The sequence below is a fragment of the Brienomyrus brachyistius genome, chromosome 19 (assembly GCF_023856365.1).
Source record: "Brienomyrus brachyistius isolate T26 chromosome 19, BBRACH_0.4, whole genome shotgun sequence".
NCBI classification, from domain to species: Eukaryota; Metazoa; Chordata; class Actinopteri; order Osteoglossiformes; family Mormyridae; genus Brienomyrus; species Brienomyrus brachyistius.
In genome coordinates, this window is record NC_064551.1 from 5,895,385 (window position 1) to 5,919,704 (window position 24,320).

Below are 24,320 nucleotides of genomic sequence, written 5' to 3' on the forward strand. Positions count from 1 at the left end.
AGGTCGGTGGGAGGCAATTGGCAGTGTCTCACTAGAGAAGTGAACCTGTCCCAGGAATCACCATCACAATGTCTGGTTGGAGTCAAAGTCTTTCACACTGAGCACCCCCCCCCCAATAAAAAAGAACTCTAGCTGCTAGTTTCATAAGACTGAAAAAGCTGACCAGACACTGGGCTACATAACTGCCCCCAAAATCACAGAGCACCCATCGAGGTCTGCTAGGCTTTCATTAAAATCTCCCCTCATCCCACAATCCAGATCCTACACTTGTACCCCAGGACAAATCAGCAAACTGTGTGCTCTGTGAAAAGATTTCAGCGAATGGTTTAACCAGTTGCTGAAGTAACCCGTATGTCAGCAGGGAATGTAGTCTCATGAGCAGAATGACATCACGATGATATCAAATTCCCCAAAAATGCCTACAGTACAGTTTAAAGACTGGAGACTCCAATGGCTCCATTGCGACTAATATGAAGAGACAGGTCATTATTAGCAATATTACAAAGAATCAAAGGCAAAACGGTTTTTATAACACCCCCCCCCCCCTCCGTGCTACATCAAGACTGAACATACCATTAGTAATCCCCAAAAAGCTGTCTCAAGTACTGCACTCGACATTGGCAAGTACAGCAAAAACTGCCCAAATGCAGCGCTCGTGTTCCCTCAGCCTCGATTCCTTCACCCTTCAGAGAGACGGCCTGTGTTATCAAGCCAGTTCTCCTTTGCGCCTGCCTGTTCCACCCCAATCCCGATGTGGAACACTGTCCCTACCGCAGGAAACCTCACACTATGTATAACAAAGACTTTAGGATGTCTCTTCATTTACAGATACCTTAAAAACTGCCTTATCTGAATTCATTTCTGGTGCTTTTTTTTTTTACATACTATCCAGATGAAAGTAATAAAAAACTGAGTAAAACACGGAAATATTTATAGTATAATAGGCCTATTTCATTATGTTCACAGTTGTCCATTAACTGGCCTTCAGTTTAATCATCGGGAGTTTGCTGCTGATTGCAGACGAGATTATTAGACAGCAGTATGCTACGTTCCTTTTTCTTTTGCCAATTAATGCATTTTAAAACTACCCTTGAATCGGGCTTTAGTTTCACAGCAGTGTTCCACTGCTACATTTAGGCTGCACCTTCCTGACACCTTCATTACATCCCAACCTTCCCAGTTTGGCAGTCTTACAGTGCTAGCCTGAGTCCTTCATATTTTCAGGTAGAAAAGGCCTTGACACTCACCCTCTGTCCTGTCCTCCCGAAAGGCTAAAGACTGCCATTCACACGTGGGGCGGGGGCGGGGGGGGGGGGGGGTCCTTGAATTTCTCGATCGCACCATGACATTCAATGAGGAAAATTGACAAAAACAAATAACAAGAACAACCCCAGCAATAACAACAACAACAGCCACAACAATAAGAATAACAACAACAGCCACAACAATAAAAATAACAACAGCCACAACAATAAAAATAACAACAACAGTAATAATAATAATTTCCAGATGTCATTTCTCCTTTTCTTTCAAACACACATAGCATTCACTAGGATATAAACTCTTCAATATTTGGCGTTGTTTTCGACTGGAAGATAAAGGTGCTCCTCTAGGCCTCTGGGCCTAATATTAAGAGAGTTGAAGCGAGGTAGACAGCGTTTGTAAATTTCCAGACGTTATTAAACGAAAATGTCAACATGCCACGATACAATTATCCGTGTTGCTCAGCACAGGCTGGCCGAAGGTGGCCAGGCAACCGTCTCGGACGAGCGTCCCGCCTGAGATCGAGTGCCAGTCAAAATCATTCATTCAGTCATCCATGGGAAAAGTTATGTGCACGCTTTGTGGTAGAGCAGCTCCTTAATGAATCTTCCTCCCCCGACATAATCAATATGCTAACAACATTTGACTACAGCTGACATAAAAAATACAAGCAATTTAAAAATTGGCCAGGCAGGCAAAGCATCCTAACTGCTGATTAATTAAAATTTCTGCTAGAAAACTGGGTCCAGAGTGAAATGAAAAATCTTCTTTTTTAATAAAGGAAAAATATTTCTTTTCCCTACCATGAAGATTAATGCTATCGTCCCTCAGTACCAGACAATTTATTCATTTTATTACTATTGCTGTAGTGTTTGTAGAGCGGAGGTAGTTCATAGGGAGGGAACAGAAGAGAGGAGAGTAGTCTGAGGGCCAGTATCTACCCACGGCAGCCGTGGGGGGGGCGAGGCGGTAATGTGGGAGGGGGGGTTGTTACGCATGAGATATGAAAGCTTTCAGACTGTCCACAGATATAAAAGGACTTGGGAACAATCGCTCCTTGCACACTTCAGGAGTTGTAAACGTCCTCCAGACGAATCTATCAGCGTGCAAAAGCTTTCATCCTGAGGGAGGGGGGGAGGTCAAAACCAGCAGCGCGTCTCAAACAGTTTCAGAGGCCCGTGAACATGAAAAGCCCCCCCACCTCCATCCCCCCACCTGCCGAGGTTCTGTTCGCTCCGGCCTTCCTCCGCAGTACCCTCACCGTCGTCTGACGAGCTCTGCATAATCAATACCTTTGTTTCCTCCTGCAGGAGAAACAAACGTCCCTCTGAATCAGGCACTTTATCTGCCCCTAGCATCCGAATGCACATTAAAGGCAAGTTAATTTCCATAAAGGAATGCATTTCCCCGGCAAAACCTTTTTCCTTCGGCCCTTCCGCTACCTTGGATCTGTCAACTGGCAAGAAGAAAAATCAACATATTCACCACAGTCTTCTTCCTAAGATGAAAGCCAAAGAAAGGAAAACAGTACACACTACACATTTGGACGTACTTTATCAGAGCTGTGGTTGCAATTTAAAGCTTATGTGTGAGATACAGCGAACAAAAATAAACTCTTAAATTTGAAAGCCCTGGAAATAAACAATGGAGAGCAACAAATACAGTGCTAGAGTTAAAATCTTTCCAGGGGACAAGAAAACATCCATTGCATTTCTAGGACATCTGACCCCAATTGGTGAGGTCTGTATAAGCTGAAAACTTAAGCAATGTCGCTCAGTGACCTCCGAGCTGGTCCTCGTTCTGAGCCAGTCTACTTGGTGTTGAAGTCCGTGAGAAGGAGCCATAAATTTCAGCATCATCATCATCATCAACAACAACAGCAACGACAGTAGATTCCAACTCACTGATACTGGGAGTTAGATGACAGATTCTAGATGATCATGGATAAATGGACCATATTAGATACAAAATGGCCCCCTGTTGCATATTTTATAATAAAATACTCTTCAGAGATCAAGTCACAGGTTGAGTTCAAGCAACTGGATGAGACTTCAGTCTTTAAAAAAGCTCAGGGTTCCACCCTAGCGCTGCTTCAAAGGCGCTCAATGTCCCGGTACTTCTTCCGCAGGATGGACACCTGGTCCTTGAAGAGCACGGGGTCCAGCCGCATCTGCGAGTGTGTGAGTGGCATGAACCCGAACCAGCTGGTGAAAGAGTTCATGCAGGCCTGTCGCTGGGCAAAGTGGTCCGGGTCTGCCCAGCGGGACACCTTGGACCCCTGTGGAGAACGGAGGTGACACCAATGCTATGAGGGAACCCTGTACCTGGAGGCCATACATTCTGAACAATCAAGGTTACTGGCTTAGTGATGAATTTCCCGTAATCTGGAGTTGCCAGAATCTACATTAATTAGGTATAAAAATTTGCCAAAATACATGAATGATGTGTCCACATGAACAATAACCGAAATCATCTATAGTCCAAGTTTGAGGCTGCGTTGACGTACAGTAAATCGAGCAACACAGATGTTAGAAGTTTTTTTATGGAAGGCAGACAATGACTTTCAATGGGTCACGACTGACTCTGTAGTTCAGTGCAGGTTGAGTACGGGATGCGTAAAGGTTTGCATATTATGTTGGATATATGCTGGACTAAGGCAGAGAAACTGGAACAGGAAATGGCTTCAAGTCGCAGAGCGTAGGCTGGTGGAAGTAAATTCACAGCCGGCCAGTCGCTCTGCCAATTAAAACATTAATCACTGGGCTGAGCGCTGAGTCATCGCTGTGCCCGAGGCGCAGTCATCAATCAGGGCCGACATGGGGAGGGCTGCCATGACTGGGATGGCCGTGGCCCCGAGAGGCTACCCACACCTCTGCATGCCCCGGTGTCCTTCTGAAACCCCCCCTGCACCTATCCCACATACCCCTTTGCTACCATTTACACTCCTCTGGTGTCTCTGGGCTGGGTTGGGTTATGTGTGCCCCAAAGCCATGTACTACGATAGCATCGTGTACGACAGATGACAGAGTTCACATCCAGAGGCACATCAAAATATCAGAGTCCCCTGGACTATTTGAATTGTCAGTTGTTGCCCCCCCCCCCCAAGTTTGGTCGAGGCCCCTTTTTTGCAAAGACCCCTGGGCTTTGGGCTGGGAAAGCCCGTGCATTGTGACGCCCCCACTGGTCTGTTCTACACGCCAAATTCAGTGTTTCTAGGAGGGAGCCGCACAGTGAGGCAGTACCGCTGATCGCAGACAGCTGTACTACTTTTCCACCTACCTGGGACAAGATCTCCCAACATCTCACGCTGCTCTCGCTGCTGTATACATTTATTTGACGACGTAAGATAAGGTGACGCTCCAGCAGCAGCGGTCATGGAAACGGACTTGCGATAAAAGCGCCGAACTCTACAAGAAAATGCTGCTTCGCCACATGGGAAAAGGGCAAATAATTTTTTTTTTTTTTTTTGGAGAATGATTAATTGCAGCTGCTGTAGAGATGTACAGTCTTGTGTATGTTTTGATGGACCCATCAAACATGATTATGTGAATTTCGGGGGGGAGGCAGGAATTTCTCAACCCATCCAGGTGCATTTCATTTGGCTACCATTGTGTTCCGGTTAGGTCATTGACTCTCCGGCCAAATGTTTAGTCTTGAAATATTTATTGTCTCTTTCATTGAACACAATGAATTTCCAAATGTTTCCATATCAAATATGGTTGCCGAGAGAATACCGGCTGTCACGTGACTTCAGATCACATGACTATGAACTCAGAGCTTGCTTTAGTCCCCCTCTTCCTTAACAGGTGCTGTGCATATTATGAAGCTCTGTGTTACATCAATGCTGGCGTGGGGATCGGAGGCCGGCCCTTACCTGCTGCATCATGGTTTCCTTATATTGCTTCTTCTGAGTGACCTTGAGAGGAGGCAGCTTGGTGACCGCGGACACCAGGAAGTTCATCAGGATGTCCTCACAGTTGGCCATGCGGTCCACCATGTTCAGAAGGCCTGCTGGCAGGTAATGAGTGAACAGGTAGTGATAATACCTGTAGGGGGCGACACATGAGCAAGGCACGTGAGGGACCTGGAAGCATGCTGACCAGGAGTGCTGTACAGTATGAACTATTTTGCAACAGTATCCCAAACCACACTGGGCATCTCCCATCTGACAATTTATGACACACGGACATATATACAGGTGAGAGCAAGTTTTCAGGTCAGAACACCGGGTCGTTCATAGCACTGGAATAATTGGGATTATGACCCTTGCTCAAATGACCCAATGGTGACATCATTCTCTGGTCATGGGATGTGAACCGATGACCTTCCGATCAGAGTCCTAACCCACCGAGCCTCACATGGCGGCCACTTCCTCTGGCTGAAAGTAACAGGTAAATGATTAGATAATGGCATTAAAACCTGTGAGAAATCTGCTGCTAATGTCGATAGAGGGGAGTTAATAGCACAGTCTTTCCCTACTTCTTCACCGAGTAAGAAGAGTTAAACATGGCTAGGGATGCCTCCACCGCACTTGTGCTGGGGGAGACGGATGTTTTAATCTCTCAGACTGAAATACTCCCCTCTATGCCGGCAGCCTTGACTGTCACTCAGATTCTCCGTGGCGCTCGTCTCATTTCCTCCTTGTGTATTAAGTCATGCCTGGACGTCTGACGGAAGCTGCGGCCTGCCGCCGTGGTGAGGGATGAGGGCCGCCTCTCCGATCCGCGAGCAGAGAGCTTATCTTCCCGGCTCCTTGTACCGGAGGTTGCGGCCCCTGCAGCATGAGCGGCTTGTCGGGATGCCGCGCCGTAAATCACTGTCGCTCGCCCCGGGGCACGCCGGTGAAAGTCCGCCATTGGACCAATTTGTCTTGCCCCGCATGTGAGTGCAGGGATGAAAGCGGCCCCTTCGGAACCAAGAGCCAGCCGGCGACCCGCATGGATATCCCTGCTTAAGCGAGCCGGACTGCAAATCCCGATAGGTAGCAACAGGCTGGGCTAGCAGAGAGAAGCACTTACTTGATAGGATCTCCATGTTAGTTCCTGCTACATCTATTAGTATCTTTGATGAAATGAAGATAAATACAAAATAAATGACCCAACTCTCCTTATCTCATTTGTTTTTTGATTAAAACACAAGATCTTTCTTGTGTGTGACCAGGTAACGCGTGCAGTGCTGATGCTAATCATCCTCACCACTAATCGCATGTCTCACAATAAAATCTTGTTAAAAATCATTTTTTTGTCACCTGAATAACTTGTCTCTCTATAAGATGGCAGCCGCTACAAGGGGCAGTGAGCTAAGCCTCTGTACTAGTGATTGGAAGGTTGCTGGTTCAAGTCCAGCCTTGGTACATCTGTGGCTTCTTGACATTTGTGACTTCTCAACCCCCCCCCCCCCCCCCCCAAGTTAGCGGAGGTGTAAAACCAATTTCCCCACGGGGATCAATAAAGGGTATCTATCATTATTATATATATGAAATTGTTAGATAGACCAATCCAATATAATCTAAATCTGATAGCTTAATAACTAATTCATAAAAATGGCGACACTTCTGCTTAATAAATATTGTGTTTTGTTATGCCGAAACATAAAGACAGATCATTCTAACAGCACACAGATGTGCTTTTCACCAGAAAAAGACAGTAAAACACCTTAACAGAACCCTGGCACTAAGGTACAATAGGCAGCATGTGTGTAACCAGCCCAGTTTTGATTCTCCAGCTAAGAAATGACGGCACTGATAGCTGTTTACTGTAGTGCCGCCGCAGGTACGCCGTCGCGTCTGGCGTTTCCCAGGATTCCCTGTCTTACAACGACTCAATGGGCTGGGCTGCTGCCTTTCAGCTTCTGAGCTACAGATTTGCGCGCAGTCCCAGTCCTCTCTGTTCCAAAGTTAACGGTCCACATTTTTGCTCCCTCCCAGTTCCTGGAAGGAAGGAAGCAAAAACGTGGAGTATCTGTGGGTCCCTAAGGACCGGGTTGGAAAACACTGGTCTGCAGTGTTTGTGTAAACTTGCTCCTGGTTTTTCAGTCTCCCCACACAAACTAAATGAAGGCTGTCGGCTGATTTGATGAGCCTAAATTATACCACAGTGTATGATTATGCTAATGAAAGTGTGTTTGTGGTTAAGAGAGCTGTGATTGACTGGAATCCCTCCCAGGGTGTACCCCGCGTTGTCGTTTATAAACAAATATTTTCTGAACACGGATGGATGGACACATTTTCGACATTTGCAGGTCCCCTGGATAGCCACTCCCATTGTAGCTTTAGTCACCAAATATATAACACTTAAAAATTGCTGAGATGTATCATCACCTCGATCCCTCACACTCCTGCTACCTCACAGCACTTGCCCATCCTGATTTTGCCGAGTTCTACGTGTCCCCTCCCAACAAGGGAGGGGCTTGTGTTTCACTTCTTTAACCAATCATAATCCTCATTGTATGACATCACCACATTAATCTGTTTTTTTTGTTTTTTTTATCAAACTAATGGCTTCCAGTCAACCAGGGGCAGTGTGGCCAGTAAGTTAAACCTCAGTGCCCGTGACCACAAGGTTGCATTGTTGTTCTTACTATTATTATTATTATTATTATTCTTATTATTATTATTATCCTCACCATGAAATACAGACGCACCCTTACATTGCTCTTCTTTGTAGTTAAGCATGTTCCAGTGTTTTCTCTGTTTATCTATCACACGTCCTTTACTAAAAGACATGCACAATAAAACAGGTGCTTTAGAAACCTGTGCACCTTGTCATTTAACAGAAAACACTGGCTTTAATTAATGTGGTGATGTCATGCAAAGATGCTGATTGGTTAAAGAGATGAAATGCAAGCCCCTCCCTTGTTGAGCCAGGGACGTGCCGGAGGGCTTCAGTGTGTTAAAGGCAGCTGAGGCTGGTCTCGGCCCCCCCGCCCCCCGGCAGGAATTCCGGAATATCCCTCAGAAAAAAAAAAACCTCATCAGGCATCAAATTCAAACTGTGAGACTCTCATCTGTAAATGAAAAAGACTCCAGATCTCCAGATCAAGGATTCCCCAGAGTCTGCCAGCTCTCAGACTATGAAACAAGACTTTCAGTTACCCAAGATTAGTGATTTTTTTACCTCTATAAAAGCCAGAATATTTTCAGCATCAGCCTATTTAGACTATTCAGCCCAAAACATTAATTCAGAAAATGTGACACGATTTGTGGCAGAATAATTTTTACTAAGCTTTTATAAAATGTATCAAAAGGATCTATTTCAGAACACTTAAAGTTTTTAAGTATATCTCCAGGAAAAATGTGTACCCCCTCCCCCCCTTAAATACTCGCTACACTTTCTATAGCCAAAATTCCTGACATTTTCATGCTAAGTGAAACTCATGTTACATGACAAACGGAAAAAGTACGAGTGAATTAGCTAGCCTGCAGGATTTGGGCACTGCAGTGGAAAAGCTTTATAATGGTTGAAGTTTCACTCTTCAAAGTCTGGAAACACATATTTGCTTTTGAAGATACCACTAAACAGACAGCTGATTTCTGCTTAGGATCCCAGGCGATGCTACACGTCCTGTGATGCAATTCAATGAAATAATTCAAATTTGTCCATAACTGGAGACTAGATTCCGGTCCTCCAGGGCCCTACGACAACTGAGACCCCAAAGTAACGGATGCATTTTTGAAACGGATACAACGAATAGAGAAATGGCAGCTGAAGAATAAGGGTTTATCAGCTTTCGCCAGGAATGATGCAAATTCCTATCACTCCAGGGGGAACCTTGCAAAATTTCTTGAAAAGCTTAATGCTTCTGAAAAAAAAAACGCCAAACAAACACACGCATAAACTTCTTAAGAAGAAGATGAGCCATAAAATAAAATAAAATAAAAAAGCACACAGCCTTTGGTGACACTCGTATAGACGATTACGGTGAGGACGGAGAGTAACAGGTGACTTCACTCACAGGCTTTCTGTCACAGAATTTTAATGACATCATCTGGTGACCCTGCAAGACAGCCTTCAACGTGGAAGACATGAAGATGGCTGAGGAAAACCTAAAAAAAATTGCATCTAGAATGATTTAATTGGCTAAACAGAAGCTCATAGTTCTGCAGCTGTAAGAAAAAGACGTTAGAAGGTTCCGACGGCTCTTGGTCATCTTTACAGCTACTCCCACACTCCCAAAGTGCGTGACTTACAGTACTGTTTGGACATCGTCCTAGTTCCACACAGACAGCACAGTGCTGCTCTCCCAGGGTGTGAGGTGACTTGCCTGTGGTAGAATGCCGCTCCCGTCAGAACCATGGAGTACTCGTTGGTCCACTTGGAGGTGTAGCCCCAGCGGGACTTGCTGCTGTCCCAGTAATGACTGCGTGCGGGGTACCCCACGATCCGATCCGGAAAACTGCGCCACACGATGAAGGCAAAGTCCACCTGAACACAAACCAGGCAGTTTCGGTTTAAATAATGCAGTGAAATTCAATTCAAACGTTTGAAATTCACCTAAATGGTGGTTTACTCATCTGTCTGGTACATTCTGGGTTCCATTGTAACTCTGAAAGGCAGTTTTATGTAATGTGATGCAGAAACTGGCTCTGAATAAACAGTCTTTTGTAAGATGTACATACAACAAATTGCTTATCTAACAGATATTTATCTTTACTAAAGGAAAGCTGATGGCTCGTTCTGGTGTTATTCTTTCATTTGTGTATTAAATGTACCTCTTCTTGTGTCTAGCTGGTTTCCACAGTGAAACACACGCAGTCAGGCTAACCCTAAATACCCTGTGGTATAATTGTGTGCGTGTGTATGATCTGCAGTGGACAGGCATCTTGTCCAGGGTGTTCTCCAGTCAGCCGGCTTGGGACTGATCTAGGATCCCCTGTGAGCCTGACCATGCTGGGGAGTTAGAACATGGATTAATAGTTGGATGGATGGATCGATGGATTCGTGGAAATGATGTAATTTTAGCACAAATCACTTTAGGTTCATCATTAGTTTTTCTTGAACACAGAAATGGCCAGAGACTTGCCCCATTCACTTAGCACTCTACTCAACATACCAGTAGACAATCACTTCCCCTGGAATTTGAGTATTTGTCATCAGTACCAAAGCACCGGTGTGTATTATAGCTTAACAGGCAGGACAGAACTACCCCGGACTGACACACTCCTGCAATCAACAGAGCGGCTTTTTCTAAAGGCCCCCAGAAGCAGGAATCCCTGAAAAATAATCCAATTTTTCACACATTCTACCACGAAGCATGTGCATGAAAGACCGAAAAATGAGCCACTAATCTCATGCAAAGGCCCGGGCTGTGAGCAGGGTTACTCAAAGCTCTCTGTCAGCCATTAACTCCGCACACAATGTATGATATCATGCAAATGAACAGGCCCACTCGTAATGCATTGATTGTTACCCTACATCATTCACGACAAACTGCTATTTTCCCCATTAACAATGCGGCCTGATGAATTATGCGTTTGAATTGCAGAACCGAGATAAATTACACGTGGCGAGAGGAATGTCATCAACCTAAAAACTGCGCGGGCAACTTCAGCTAATGCCAGTGAAACTGGGGGCTCCTTATTTCAATGGGAAGAAATCTAAACATGAAACAAGCAGGCACAAAAAACAGTGACACCCCTGTCATGAGCTACACAGCGAGATGCTGTACGTCTCTGTAAATCAGCACAAAAGTTGCCCTTTCAGTAGTTTGCTTTGTTCCCGACTTCTCAGCAAATACCCAAATAAAAATGGCACGAATAATTACATCATCGGCGCAAACCAGCTGAGTGAGGCTTCATCAGTGAACGAGCTGATTCTTGGGTTTAGACCAACGCATAAAATTTCCCACCTCCCAAATTGAGCTGTTTGACATTTTCACTTAAATAACACACGTGTGTCCTCTCAGAATGGAGCTAATTAACATAAAAAAAATCTACATCCCCTCATCACAATGACGTAATTAATGAACTGAAACAATGCAATTATTAATTATATTCAAAAGCTCTTCCAAATAGTTACGGTAATTCGGGAGAGGCCTTTTTAAAGGCACAGGATCCTGCACTTTTAATTCTTTTTAATTAAAATTCCTCCGGTGCTTGAAGGACAATTACTGAAGTAGATTATTAAGCATATGGGGGGATTTTCAGTAACGGATTCTTTTTTTTTTAAAGTTACAGTAAGTAATTTTGTTTAGCTCTAAAAGTTACCAGGACCGTGCTGCTGGGAAAAGTAGGACTGGCTGCAATAAAAAAAATGAACTGATTAATTATACATTACAGGTTTCTTACATGGCAGAACTCTCAGTACATAATAGATTTATGTTTCACTTTTTAAAAGCCTTTCGGAATGGTCATTTCGGAAAGCTTCAGGATCGAATGACTGGCAATGACAACCCCATTGTGGTTTTGGTGCAAAGATTCAAGTTGTCGCCGCTACTGTCTAATTCTTGTGGAATGACATGTTAGAAGAGTTGAATTGTTTTTGGAGGTTATGGAGGATATGAGTATTGGTGGTACATTTAGCTTTAAAAGATCACGGTAATCGACTCTGAAGTACAGGGATCCTGCCCAGGGCGTCTCCTGCCTGGTGCCCTGTTCTTCCAGGGATAAAGCATTAGGTGCATTTTAACCCTCCATACGAAGGGCTTTGAGCCGGCAGTATTGCCGTAACTCACATGCACACTATATAACGTGTGAAATGTGGCTGGGCTGGATTTAAGTCCCCCCCCCAAAAAAAAAGAGAATAAAATAACCATACTGGGAGCAGGGTGGGAGCAGAAACGTGAACTGTCTGCAGGACGTGTTGGGAAACTCCTGCTGTACTAGGTACAGTATGAGGTTATGGAAGATGGATGTAGGAATGTCACTGTCCTTCACGAATGTCTTTGGTTCAATGTTAGGGACTAGTACAGTACGGTCACAAATGATCATCTGTTTATTATAAATCTGCTACACAGAATCACAAGCTGCCGTTCAGCCCCACTGCTCCGCGATACTCTTAATTTTACGAACAAAAGTCAACATGAAACCATGTGTCAAATGAAATTCACCAATACTTTGAGAATGTCACGCTTGCATCTGATTTCGGTTTTTATAAAAAACGTGTCCTTTGATTCTGTTACATGCTACAGCTCTTAGCAGCCTGAAATATTGTGAAATGAGGTGTAATTTTCTCCTGAAAAATCAAAAATGAATCCACCCAAAGCTTGATTTGACACAATAGTGATCATTGTTGAGAGAGACTAGCGTGCGTGTGAGGTAATGCACTTTGCAAACAATTTAATTGCCTGAAACAACTTGGTATTTCATTACATACTCTTTTCATGCCAGATGGAAAATGCAGGTTTTTAGACTTGGCACCGTATCACAAAATTAGCATTTCACAGAGAGAGAAGATTTGTTCATTGACTACATGCACATTAGGAAGGCACTGGGGGATTCTGAAATGGTCTGTAGAATTACCTGCCAATGGTTTAGTAACTGGTGTTAAAAGGGATTTTAAACAAAGCAAAATCTCACTCTTATGGGAGCCCTGGGGATTCATTGAATAAAATATATTTACATTTTTTGGAGAGAATTCTAAACAACTGAATAATGTAATAAACAATAGTAGTATGTAAAACCTGTATTCATCTTTCAATTAATCCATGCTACAATATATGTTTATAACTAACAAGTCAGGTCTTTACAGAATATGGAAAAAACTAGTATTATAGTTTTTGTTTAACTATTGCTTTGCAACTGATTTCCATGTTAAAGAAAATTTTGTATACGTTTAATGTTGGCAACACATTTCATTATACACAAAGCAATTATAAATCCATGAGACTGTTAAGAAAAGAATCAGCTTTCAAATTAGCCTTCAGCTAGCAAAAGGTAGATATTAACAATCAGGGTACCAATAAGGACCAATATTTGGGCAAACAGCTACTTAAGCAAGTAAGTAAGCATGTTACTTAAGTCAGCTATTTAAGTAAGCATGCTATTTAAGTAAGCTTTTAAAATAAGTATGCTATTTAAGTCAGCTATTTAAATAAGTATGCTATTTAAGTAAGCTTTTTAAGTAAATGACCAGGTTAAATGTCTACTTCCATACCATAATGGATCAGTTTTATTTGCTGGTATTGTTTGGATGTTAAAATCAGAGAAATAGAAACACTGCAATAAAATTCAGAAAAACAAACCTGCTGAACTGACCATATGCACTAAAACATAAAACACCAAAAAATGGACACATAAGTATTAAAAAGAATGTTGTCCAAATGCAGCAAACATGGTCTAAAATAAAACAGATATTTTTTTACTGAAAAAAAATAGATATTATATAACATACAGCTGCAATTATGATTTCAATGAATGATCTTATGAATTGTGTAGTAAGTTAAAAAAAAAAAACTCGTGAAAATTCTGTATGATTGGTCATTGCCTAAATCCTACCTCATTGGTAGAGAGTACAGAGTCTTCATCCAGACTGAGGATGGCATCGGTGACAATGGCATCATGGGGGAAAAAGCGTCCAGTCATTGTCTGTAAGGAAAGTAAACTGAGTCAGGTCTCGTTACGTAGTGCTAGTGGATTCTAACGTGGTGAAGCAATTACAAAATTCACACTCCATTTCCCTTCCAGAAAACTGATACTAATCAACTAAGTCAGTCAGTTTCTACTGGGCAAGTAATGCAGGAGTTAATGATCAATGACGACATCATATGATAGTCATTCTGTACCGAACCTGTACCATGTCCATAAAACTAAACAATTTCAGTCACGTACATGATATACTGCACTATTTTCATGGTCGCCCACTGCAGTTAATAACTGTAAAGGCAACAGATTTTCTTGTTTTCGTTCTCTGAAAGATGGATGCTATGGCTGATTACCAACACATTTCACAGATTTTTGAGTAGGTTTTTGTGTTTATCTTTAAAGTAGTAGCTTTTCTTTTTTATATATAAAAAATGTGATTTACAGAAGTAAAACCAAGTGAAGGAGGCATGACACACACAGTGGAATTGAATTCACAGCTCAGAGAACTGCCTCCGTGAAAGTGCCCAGTAAAGGAGAAACAGATGTGGTATTGTATGTATAATGTGATTTATTGTATACTGTAATCCAGCACTGCAGAGCACTAGGGGTGAATTGAAACACCAAATAGGAACCATGCGAAGTCATAAATCCGACACAAATTCACTGCACCTCTCCCTCTATCATTTCTACCAGGATAACTTGATTGGTCTGATCTGTCTCATCGGCAGTAACTCCCCCAATCCTGATACTGTGCATTTTCCCTGACATACACATTTTTTTTTGACTTTTTCTTTTTCTTTCTGTGGTTTCCCCAGTATCAGGCTGATCCTCATTCCACCTAGTCCCTGTAAACCTGGAAAGGGAAACCCCATCTCAGATAACCAAAGCACTCCGCACGACATCCTTTGGTCACATGATTCGGTTCGTCAAACCAGAGCAGAGTAATCCTAGTGCATCAACCATAAACTAATCATCCGGGCAGCACTTAGCATGGCACCAGAACCACTGGAGCAGGCTTGCACGTTCCTTTTTTTTTAATGCCAAAGTACAGGGGGGGGGGGGGGGTGTTCCACAAACCACGATTTCACGGTTAGCTGGGTTAACTATGGCTATAAGTTATGATTGTCCAATAATAGTTTAAGTAAGGAGCATTCCTATTGGACAATAATAACTTCTAGCTTAAGTTAATCCAGTTAACTGAGAAATCCTGTTTTGTGGAACACCTGCTCATGAGAGTTTTACTTGTATGAGAATGTTCTGACGGCAGAAGGAAAAATGATTGGTTTAGAGAAATAATTAATCAGGTTGTAGAGAAGGTAGGTCCAAGCAACGAGGAACCAACCAACCATATGTATTGGTCCCGCCTCCTCTAGTTGCTTGGACCCACCTCCTCTACAATTTGATTGGTTATCTCTTTTAACCAATCATGTTTTGTTCTGCCCTCAGAACATTTTTGTGTGAGTAAAACTCCTACTAGCGGAACACGCCCCAGCTCTACAGCAACACACTATTCCTCATTGGATTCTGGCAATTTCAAACCTAAAAAGTAAGGCTGCAATGCACATATTTGTTGAGTATCGTTTTGTTACATCATTTTTGGTTCGGAACACACAATGAAATGAATAAATATGTTTCCTGATACAGGCAGAACATTATGCTAATTGGGAATGGCAGTTGGTTGCAGATAATGCTGGTTACAGTCAGTCGTAATTCGCCGTTTGGGAACATTTTGGTTTCCCGATAAATTACCCCAATACCGGAGAGAGAGTACTTGATAAGACCGAGACTGACTGTCAGCCCTGTTATATATCGAGACTCAGATATATTACTGGAAACACATTCAACACGCTAACTCATTTGAGACGGCATCATCCGAGCGTGTGTACGACCGGAGCGAGGCAGAGACAGCATCTGCAAGTTCGTCTCCCGGTGGCATTTAAGGTTCTTTAGCCAGGAAATTCTGATCAGGCCAAAAAAATGAATAACTACAGGCTACAGGGATGTTTATCGCTACCCACATGTGACCACACTTGGCAGTGGAGCACACAGGTTTTAAATGTGATTTAGCTATTTGTTGTACATATTTGTTTTTACAATGTGCAGGGTTTTGTAGATCTTGTTATTCAGACACATCACTAGAAGCATTGCCATGGTTTACAATCGTTCCCTAATTGTGTTTGCAATTTTAATAATGAATGACTTCATAACAAATTCAGCTTTCCCAAACTGCGCCAAATCATGACCACAAAACTGAGGTTTGCACAGAACCATGAATTTTCTGTGCTGTTACACCCCTACTAAAAAGGCCAGGCCAAGATTTCTCTGACTCACCTCCTATTTATTGAGGAGAAAGATAATAATGCACTGAAATGTCTATCTATCCCTCACTTCTACGACCAGAGATGCATGTGTCCTCTTATTATAGGCAGCCTTGTGATGAGTTATTTTTATACTCGTCATTATCTTGGCCATCCACACCAGGCCTTGAAAAAGCTCCCTGATAGCTCCCTATCCTCCTTGGTACAATGCAGGGATAACAACATCGCTCACATGGTCTATCTCATGGCCCTCAAGTGCCAGCGGAAATACTCCTTCATCAGATGAGCCACTGAGAAGCCTCAGTTTAATCAAGTGGACGCAAAAGGGTTAAGGAGCTGGATCTCCGCTCAGACGCTTCCTCCCTTCCCCGATGTTTTTCGTTCTCGCTCATCAAATCAGGAAATCATTGAGCGAAACCTGTCGCTGGCTTAGAGATTAGCCCTTGGGCCTTCGTAGCTGGGTGGGGCTGCTATCGACGCCAGTGCACCGGGGACGTCTCAAGCCCTATCGACTCACCGTTTAATGGAGCCTATTCAGTGCATACTTTATTTGCCATTCACTTAAATATCACCTGCCCAGCTTGTCATGGAAGGACAATGGAAGCATTAGTGAACCAGTAGGGGCAGAGCGGCGTCTGTTGGCCGAGGAGAGGACTTCATTGTGTCTCTTTAAAAGGCCCGGTTAAGTACGGCCTTGTCTGTCTGTTCTGTAATCAATCCGTTATCAGGCATTCTTAGGGGAAACTGAAGCGGGCGCTCAGAAAGCAGCTCTTTGTCACATGGACTATAAAAGAAGAGGTTCATCACTCTGACCGAGCCTTAACCTCCCCCTTATTAAAGGCGGTAACAGCACTGGTACTCCTGGATTATTGAACTTCAAGTAGACAAATGAGCAACGAAGGATGTCACTAAACAAAACCGCTCGCCACCGGCGGCGAGAACTTCATCTGAGTTGCTGTTTGTTCTCTCTGTTGCTTTGAATTTCGCTGGGATGCGGAATCTGGCAGCCGATGCGGATTCCACGACCGAACGCGACAGGGAGCCATTCAAAGAAAATCCCCCTTAGTAAGATGGAGAAACATGTTAATTATGAAATAGCCAGTGCTTTTAAATATGCATTAACAGCTGTGGCCAACCAATTTCCTATAAATTCATAAAACCAAGCTCGTGCGTGGGAGTGAATATCGTGCATTCCACGATACTGGGCAGTGATACACACTGCATTATTTTAAAGAATAATTCCATAATAATAAGGGCTTGCAGTTGCTTGATGACTCACTGGTTAGTACTGTCATCACTGAATCCCACCCCTGCTCTGTGTGAGTGTGTGTGTGTGTTTGGAGTTTGCAAGTTCTCCCCGTTTTGTAAAGGTTTCCTCTATTAACTTCATTTTCCTCCCACAGTCCCAAAACGATTAGACAAGCATCTCTACACCACCCTTTTCACACGCACATGTGTCAGTCGTGAACCCCAGCCTGGTGCCCTGCGCTCCAGGTCCGATCCCCGTGACCCTCTACTGGGTGACAAGTTTGAAGATGGATGGACACATGTATTAAAGAACTACTGCATATTAACTATCAGCTATCAAAGCTCTTAAGACATCAGTGTCCTAAAATATCTCTCCCAGACAGACCCACCTAATCACCATATTGATTTATCATTAAAAGTAGAAATCTCACTTTACTGGGATATGATGAGGTATCACTGTAAATAGCTTTCAGCGTCCTCAGAGTGCTTAGATCCCTCGTTACTGGTTACTCACACATCTGTAAGAGTTTCATCACGCTGTAGACGGACGATAGATTATTATGGAGCTCTGGAGGAGGCTGCCTTTGTCGGAATATAAATGAGCCACGATTAGATTGCCATATTGAATTAGCTAAGCCCATCGCTGCCCATTGCACTTCTTAATGAAAAGGCATGATTTGTAGTGTATTATCCAGGCACAGCAAGGCTTCCTACTGGATAACACTCCCACAACACTTCACACTTTGTACTTCTATCAGCTTTATGTGTGTGTAACACAGGAGTGGACAATGCTCTTGGAAGACAGGCGTTGCAGGACATCCAGTTGGCTGGTGTATTACTAATTTGTGGGGTAAGTTGACAGATGAGATGGATATGAGGCACCATAATATCTTTTATTATCCTGATTGCTTTCCTGAAACTTTTCTGTTACGCTGGGAGCTGGTGACTGGGAAGTTGGGTGTCCATCATCTCCCAATACTCATCCCTCTCTCAAAATCACAAAATCTCTTTCTTCCTCTAGCCCTCCTCATCATAGCAAATGCGATGGACTGTTACTGTCCTACTTGTTCCTGGGCTTTCACTGGAAGCTCAGCCTAATTCTCTCTTTCTTTCTTTCTTTCTTTCTTTCTTTCTTTCTTTCTTTCTTTCTTTCTTTCTTTCTCCCCGTTTTTGTATCATTCTCTCTTAATGATGTTGTAATGCATCACAACACACCCATGTAAAGCGCCTTGGGCTGACTCTGTTGTGAAAGGCGCTATATAAAAATAAACTGAACTGAACTTGAATGCAGGTGTGTGTACGGATGCATGTTTCTGCAGGGTCACTACAGGTCACTAGCCAATGCTTTATCTGCACTTGATGTCTTTTAGATAACCAAGCAGGTCTCACCGCAGGAACTGTCTGTCCCCCCCCCCCCACACCGTCACCCTGAGGTCATCCGGCATCCTATGTTGGGAGGTACGGTTCTCTAAATACTCCTGGCTGCTGAGGACCATGACTTTATGATATCTCTCCTTCCATGGCTCACACACGCACCCCCCAGGTTAAACTTACCGCCGTGGTTCACCCCAGGCTCTCTTTCGGTTATCCTCCCTCACACAGAAGCATCTTTGAACTTGACTGAAGGTTCCTGAGGGCCTGTCTGACAGCTTAACGTTATCAGATGTGCTGCCAGATACACTGATATCAATTAGAGTGCAGTAATGGCTCCTCGGAAAGCTATGCTAATTGATCAAGCTTTCATACGGCTTCCATTCTCACTGGTAATTGAGAGGAGATGTATACGGCTTCACGGCAGAGTGCTTTCTGAGAAACTGCGACCGAGTGTCAAGACCAGGGGAAGAAAAAAAAAAACGTTTTTTTTTTTTTCATCTGTGCTAATATTTAATTACACAGCCACATTCATTAGGAGACATTTTTAGACTTCTATTCTAATCACATCTCCGCAAATACAACCAAACTATAAGTGATCTCCTCCCCTTCTGCTGTAACTTTCGGCTGCAAGAGTTTTAATAATAAAAAAAGAAACTGTGGCTTTGGAATATGCTGCTTCCAGCCTCCATTTCCTCATTCTTTAATAGTGAAATGAATCAACTTGAAATAACAGAGAAAACTAAAGAAAATGCAGTGGCCAACAGTGGCACTGCAGTGTAGACTCTGAGATTCACTAACCCCCCCTCCAGCAACAGCCATTTTTTTCCAACGAGGCATTTAATGGAACTTAATAAAATCGCCCAGGACTGGGACACTTTGTATATGTCAGCTAAACTCTGCCTCTCGATAGCCAAAAGCTGCCCTTCTTGAACCAGACTTTACACGCAGAAAAACCCAACATTGTTCTAACAGTTATGAAACCACGATCCTGCGCTGCCCTCCGATTCAGGACTGGTTATGATCGCTCGGGCTAAAAGACGGGTAACCTCCCGTGAGACTCGTGGCCTGATCTCGCCCCCCTCCTTAAATAATGGACAGTGATTGACACTCTACAGGGGTCAGCGACTGATGGCGGCTTGCAAGGAAAGCCAGTGTGAAACCTGTGAAAAAGAATCATCGCCACGCTTTGCCACACAGATGAGCAAACAGCAGCCCCGCTCTGAGTCCTGCTGACCGCGTGGCTATGGTGACACCTTACTCCTGCATAATCTCCAAACAGAAGAAGCTACACCCACTAATGTACTCATTGTAACCATTTCCATCCCATCCCAGGTACTCCAGTGCTTAATCCATTCCAGTCTGATTTAGCTGTTCACATCCACTATTACTCCAAACCGAGACGCCTTCTGATTTTGTGTATGATTAATTAATACTTAATGCCCCCGCAGAGATTAATTTGAAACCGGAAAATCTGAGATGACTAGTTCAACTTGGCCATCTTTCCTTTCTACATTTCCTCCTACATACTATATTTAAAAGAAAGTAAGTAAAAGTGGATAACTTCGGCTAATCAGGGAGGTTGGTTTGGGGTCCCCATCAAACTTGACTTGAGGGTCCCATCAAGATATTAAAGTGAACATAAAACACTAGATGTAGACAAAATTTACCTGATGGATTCCAAATCTTAAAATCCTTATAGGTTCAATATTGTCGGTGAAACTGGATTAAAATAATAAGTCCATGTTACATTACCCAAGCAAGGGTAGCGCCATCGTGTCCTAGTGCAGGACGTAACGTCATGAGGTTGGTTGATTAATGTACGAAATCCCACATCACTTGCAATCAAAGTTTGTAGCATTAGGCCACCGTAAACTGAAGCTTCCCAGTCTCACACCACGTAATCTAGTCTCAAAGATGCATGGTTACAACTAGAAATTTCACTAATGATATTATATTGTTTTACTAGCCTTGATACAGTACATGACCCCATCATGTTATCTACCTCCTACTGCTAATTATCAAAGTGATAATATCACGAGCTTGCTAACTAACTAGCAGGACTACTAGCTCCCAAACCTCCAGTACTGCTTTCATCTGTAGCAGGTAGATAAGGGTTAGGGTCATGTATCAGAGCTAATAAAACAATATAACGTTACTGAAATTTCTAGTTTGAACCACACATCTTTACGATTAGATTACGAGGTACGAGATTGGAAAGCTGTTGTTTACGGTGGCATAATATCAAAATATTACAGACTTTAGTTCACATTAACTCGTAGTCGCATTGTTTGAAAACAACGTTGGATTTAGTATATTAGCCAACCAATCACAGGGCATCACATTCAACGCTAGAACAAGACAGTGCTACACTTACCTGAAAAATGTAACTTCGATGACTTATTATTTTTCATCCAGTTTTGTTGAAAGTGTAAAAACTATAAGGATTTTTAGAGTGGGGATCCATCTTGTAAATGACATTATCTGTGCTATCTAGTGTTTCATGTCCCCTATTTTAAAAGTTTTGAAAATGATTCAACAATGAAAAGAAAATCAAGTGATGTCTATTTATGAAAGAAAGCATCACAAAACAAAAATAACCAAATACAATTTATAAAGAGTACAGCAATTAAAACAGTTCTGAGGAAAAATATAGTGTTCTGTATATAAATAATGATTTTTTTTTATTCACTTTAATAGAACTTTTCCACTGCACACCAAATTAGAAAATGTATATAATTTTCCTGGGCCATATTTTTTAATATGTGTTAATTGTCTTTCCTGCCTTTGTTTACCAAGGAGTCTTTGTAGAACTACTGAAAGTGTTGCAGAGTTGGGGGAGGGGAGTTTCCAAGTGAAAATGACCTATTGATTAAGGCTTGACCTCTGTGTCAATCTATAGGTATTTCAGTGCTCCTACACCAAGAAGTCAATGGAGAATGTTCTTCGGGAACTTAGTAAATCATCTTATAATGGTTCTTCAATGACTTATTCACAATTAATTCAAGTACAAATTACACATATGGGCTTGTAAATGAACACAGTGAATGTGGAAATTCATAAGAAAGTATCACAAGAAATAATTGAGATTGTTTATCACAAACATGGAAAGCGTGTAATCTTTGCTTTATTTTGCCAAAATCAAAACAAAAATGTCGTGTGACCGAGAAAGCCAGTTCTTCTCGACACAGAGGCCCAGTAGAATGTCCTCAACACATTGATGATTATATAATTCAAGAAAGCAGACAATCGGATGGATTCATCAAGAACCCTGTGCGTCTCACTGCTCTTCACATGAACTAAATTCAAATAAGTACGTCAAAAAGTCCAGTCTTAGCCTGACGCTGGGCCCCGAGACGTCCACTCACACAGAGCTTTGCAGATACAGGTGGATGCATCTCTCCCTGAAAGCTACTGGAAGCATTAAGTTCTGGCATTACTACTCCTCTGTCCATTCTGGGGAGGACTCTGGAGAGGCATTAACTCATGGTGCTTGGCTAAAATCCCTTGAGAGAAATAAACTGTGCACCGAATTTTACAGTAAATATGAGAGTGAGGATTAAAGACTGACCCCATGGAAACCCAGAGCAAAATGTGTCTGGGTCCAGCTTTAAAGACCCATGTGGGAGGTGGGCTTAGCTGACCAAGTCTGTGCAGGCAAATCCCAGGGACCCTTAGGTAACCCATCACGCAGACACACGTTTATATGCAGTTACTTTGATACTTTTATTATAAGGAACTTATAATTAAGGTGAAAGATGCTTTTACTCATAAACTCGGCACAATCTCTCAATCCGGCTTGGAATTTTACCTTTAAAAATATCTTTTATTTTGAAACGAATACAACTACTTGGAGAACTTTTGTTCCTACTGATTCGATGCCGTCGCCTACATGTTGACCCCGGAGAACAGTGCAAGTTACAAAACATAACAATTGCATGCATCCTTTCTCCTTTCCAGCATCATTCTGAGTGCTGTGAAAACCAAACAAAACTACGTTGATTCCAGGTAAGAGAAAGTCATGGTATCAACCCGGTGACCAAGTCCAGAAAGGCTGCCGCTCCCGTCTTTAGTTTTCATAAACCACATTAATGATACTGATCTGGCCGCGGATCTGAAATCTCTAAACAATGGAAGTGTTTCCAAAATTTTGGCCACTAGCGTAAAGCGTGTAACCTAATCTTTTCTCCCCATAAGAAGCCGAGACTGGCTTCCATAGGGAGCCTGACGTTAAACGGCCTTGGAGCGGAGGAATCATAGCCGGTCATTATTGGCATTTTGAGTTTTTGCTAGCTTGACAGGTACCGGCAGTCTAGGGCAGACTTGTTAAAAGGTATGATGATAGCTTGGTGTCTAGAACAGGAAAGGGTCAAATTAATTAGCCTTCTGTTGGAAACTCAACTGACTTGAGACTGCAAGATGTGCATCAGGCCTGAGGATGTAAGGATGTACACAACATGGGAGGGATCAATATTGGAGGCAGGATTTTAAATGAACTTTGCTTATGACCTCTAGCTGGGCCCATCATTGCTTTCACTGCTGCCTTTGTTTTTTCATGGAGATTGAAGAAAGGATCTCTCTCTCTCTCTCTCTCTCTCTCTCTCTCTGAACTGTATTGTCAGGGTGAACGCTCTGGGCCGCTCTCTCTCTCTCTCTCTCTCTCTCTCTCTCTCTCTCTGAACTGTATTGTCAGGGTGAACGCTCTGGGCTGCTCTCTCCATCTCTCTCTCTCTCTCTCTCTCTGAACTGTATTGTCAGGGTGAACGCTCTGGGCCGCTCTCTCTCTCTCACTCTCTCTCTCTGAACTGTATTGTCAGGGTGAATGCTCTGGGCCGCTCTTTCCATCTCTCTCTCTCTCTCTCTCTGAACTGTATTGTCAGGGTGAACGCTCTGGGCCGCTCTCTCTCTCTCTCTCTCTCTCTCTCTGAACTGTATTGTCAGGGTGAACGCTCTGGGCCGCTCTCTCTCTCTCTCCCTCTCTCTGAACTGTATTGTCAGGGTGAACGCTCTGGGCTGCTCTCTCTCTCTCTCTCTCTCTCTGAACTGTATTGTCAGGGTGAACGCTCTAGGCCGCTCTCTCTCTCTCACTCTCTCTCTGAACTGTATTGTCAGGGTGAACGCTCTGGGCCGCTCTCTCTCTCTCACTCTCTCTCTCTGAACTGTATTGTCAGGGTGAATGCTCTGGGCCGCTCTCTCCATCTCTCTCTCTCTCTCTCTCTGAACTGTATTGTCAGGGTGAACGCTCTGGGCCGCTCTCTCCATCTCTCTCTCTCTCTCTCTCTGAACTGTATTGTCAGGGTGAACGCTCTGGGCTGCTCTCTCTCTCTCTCTCTCTCTCTCTCTCTCTGAACTGTATTGTCAGGGTGAACGCTCTGGGCTGCTCTCTCTCTCTCTCTCTCTCTCTCTCTCTGAACTGTATTGTCAGGGTGAACGCTCTGGGCCGCTCTCTCCATCTCTCTCTCTCTCTGAACTGTATTGTCAGGGTGAACGCTCTGGGCTGCTCTCTCTCTCTCTCTCTCTCTCTCTCTCTGAACTGTATTGTCAGGGTGAACGCTCTGGGCTGCTCTCTCTCTCTCTCTCTCTCTCTCTCTCTGAACTGT

At 43.2% G+C, this 24,320-nt stretch overlaps 1 protein-coding gene across 1 annotated transcript in view; it reads right to left on the minus strand.

Annotated features, from left to right (window-relative positions):
* Window positions 1-2,800: 2,800 nt before the first annotated feature.
* The window catches only part of LOC125715071 (exostosin-1), a 185,344-nt gene continuing 163,824 nt past the window's right edge, over window positions 2,801-24,320 (minus strand). The window contains exons 9-12 of the mRNA XM_048986303.1: window positions 13,697-13,786; window positions 9,526-9,686; window positions 5,138-5,309; window positions 2,801-3,541 (exon numbers count right to left, since the gene is read on the minus strand). Of these exons, the coding sequence (XP_048842260.1) occupies window positions 3,356-3,541; window positions 5,138-5,309; window positions 9,526-9,686; window positions 13,697-13,786 (609 nt within the window). The 3' untranslated portion in view covers window positions 2,801-3,355. The remainder of the gene's footprint in view (window positions 3,542-5,137; window positions 5,310-9,525; window positions 9,687-13,696; window positions 13,787-24,320) is intronic.